The 2363-nt window shown below is 39.7% G+C and overlaps 1 protein-coding gene across 1 annotated transcript; it reads left to right on the top strand.

Annotated features, from left to right (window-relative positions):
* Positions 1-188: 188 nt before the first annotated feature.
* Positions 189-2156, top strand: LOC139715141 (uncharacterized; the record flags this gene model as incomplete). The annotated part of the gene is made up of 4 exons (XM_071626752.1): positions 189-265; positions 715-804; positions 1306-1446; positions 2019-2156. Coding segments are annotated over 4 exons (446 nt in total), but the record flags the coding sequence as incomplete, so codon positions are not given.
* Positions 2157-2363: the final 207 nt, after the last annotated feature.

Genomic DNA, 2363 nt, shown 5'->3' with positions numbered 1-2363 from the left:
AAAAACCGTTATTATGAAAAAGTGGACCTTTCAGATTTTTTTTTTTTTTTTTGGGGGGGGGGGGTGCGTACGCACCCGACGCACCCCCCCTGGCTACGGGCCTGGACGTTATGCTATGCATGATGTAACAATCACAATAAGTTGTTCCGACAGTCTCTCATTCATCCATTTCCTCCTCATCCCTGCAGCGAAGCGGGACCCATCGGCACTCATCAGAACATGGAAGAGAGTGACGGCCACAGCAAACGCACTGTCACAGAAAGAGGTCTGTCTTTTGATATCATCTATTTTCTCTCTCTATTTCTCTATTTTCCATGTTTACATATCTGCTCGTCATCTTGTGTGTGTGTGTGTATGTGTATGTGTGTGTCTCTCTCTCTCTCTCTCTCTCTCTCTCCATCTCTCTCTCTGTCTCTCCCTAGAGATCTCATTAAAATTAGGATACATAATAACATGTATCCACAGATTTTGCCTGTTTTAATGCAATGGGCTGTACAAGTGAACAGTCGGTCCAAATAGTTACGAATAAAAATTACATACGCTATCTGTATATATTATGCATAATAATTATCATGACCTAATTACTGTGGCACACGATAAGGTGGCGGATGGGGACGAGAAATGAGGGAAAAATCAATTGGAATTAATTAATTTTACTACTTTCCTGGCAGTAATGACGTTAATGTCATTATTTCATTGTTCATTTCCTCTCAGGAAGTCAAGGATCCCGTACAGACAGCCCCTCCTAGCAAGGTGAAGACAACATTCGCACAGCTAGCCATCTTGAAGACTGGAATGGCCTTTGTGAGTATCATTCAAAATGGGTTGCATTGAAGATAAATAAAACATGAATGACCAAATTAATTGATAAATGAATGTCTTGGCATAATGTATAGATAAAGTTGATGAATTTATAGAAGACAAAGTTAGTTATCTGCATACCAGTGTTCATACAGATATTTACGAAGAAGCCAAATGCAAAATGGAGTCAAGTTTAACCAAGGACAAATTGGAAGTAACAAGCAGTGAGAACTCAGAAGAAAATATCAACAATTTTTTGCTTTTTTACATTTTTAATGTTCTTATACGGTAGTCACAGCTTAAAGCAAGACAAAAATCGCCCGTTGCAAGTACATAACATGTCAAACTGATTAATTTACTCTGAGGTGCGAGGTCACATGCTTCAAACATAATTATAAAATGTAAATCAGATACATGAAATTCTATCGCCAGCGGGTCAATGATGAAATACTCACATCTGAGTTCATTTATTGAAGCCGAAATTGTTTTCGTTGCTATGACCAGGGCATCGAGTCGCTCCTCCCGGGCACCCAGCCTGAGGCCAAACTGAGCCTCATCAGCGACGGAGCCGACATCATCCTGGTCTCGAAAAGACTCTTTGCAAGTGACGTGACATCGACTACACTCAAGATGGCCAGCAAGATGGTAAAAAAATCATCCTGAACTTTTGTTTTTTGCACCAAACCTCTCAAGAGCTCATGAAACATCGTATCGGTATACAGTACTGGGACACATGTTTCACTTTGTTCTTTCTCTCTCTCTCTCTCTCTCTCTCTCTCTCTTCTCGACGGCAGGACCAAAACTTTTTTTTCTTCAATAACTACTTTTACAAAAGTTTGCATACCATATTTTCTTTTGTTTTTGTTGAAAAACTGTGATGGAGATCAAGGCCGTCATTATGGAACAAATGATTCCATTATCTTTATGTCACGGCTTTAATCATATCAAATATGATTAACTACTCTTGCTAAACATTACAACAGATTTTGGTTGGATTCCATTACAAAAACAAAAACAAAACAAAAACTCTCTAACTTAGAGCAACGATATTATTTTGTCAAGAATAAATGAAACACAGAGGCTGCAATGGTGTCTTCATGAATAACGTGCGACCATCGATATATCGATATGACATCACCGATGAAATTCTGACTCGTCTGATCAAAGACGCATGACACTGTTTTCAATGCTGTCTCGTCTGTCTCTATACATCCCAGGCCGTAGACTACCCGTCGGTGGACTTCACCCGTGGAGTAATGGAGGAGGCGAGGACATGGGCCTCGTACAAGAACAACATCGTCAAGGAGATATACGGCAAGAAGCTGGACAAGCGACCCGTCCTCCCACGGAGATGATAATATTCAAGAGCCCGACGATTTCACTCAGTGATTGAAGAATCGAGAGAGGGAGAAAATTTAAATCCCATAAAACAAGAGGGATATGAATAAGCGTGATATTTTTTTCCAGAAGGAAATATGGAAACAGCTATTATGATTTCATCTAAAGATATTGAAAAATTGCGGTTCTTGCCCTTGTAGTATGCTTATCACTGAGATAATGAT

The sequence above is a fragment of the Diadema antillarum genome, unplaced genomic scaffold (genome assembly GCF_040938485.1).
Source record: "Diadema antillarum isolate AM-2024a unplaced genomic scaffold, OU_Dant_1.0 seq00002914_RagTag, whole genome shotgun sequence".
In the NCBI taxonomy this organism is placed as follows: domain Eukaryota; kingdom Metazoa; phylum Echinodermata; class Echinoidea; order Diadematoida; family Diadematidae; genus Diadema; species Diadema antillarum.
The sequence above is the reverse complement of the archived record's forward strand: the minus strand, read 5'-3'. Positions and strand labels throughout refer to the sequence as shown.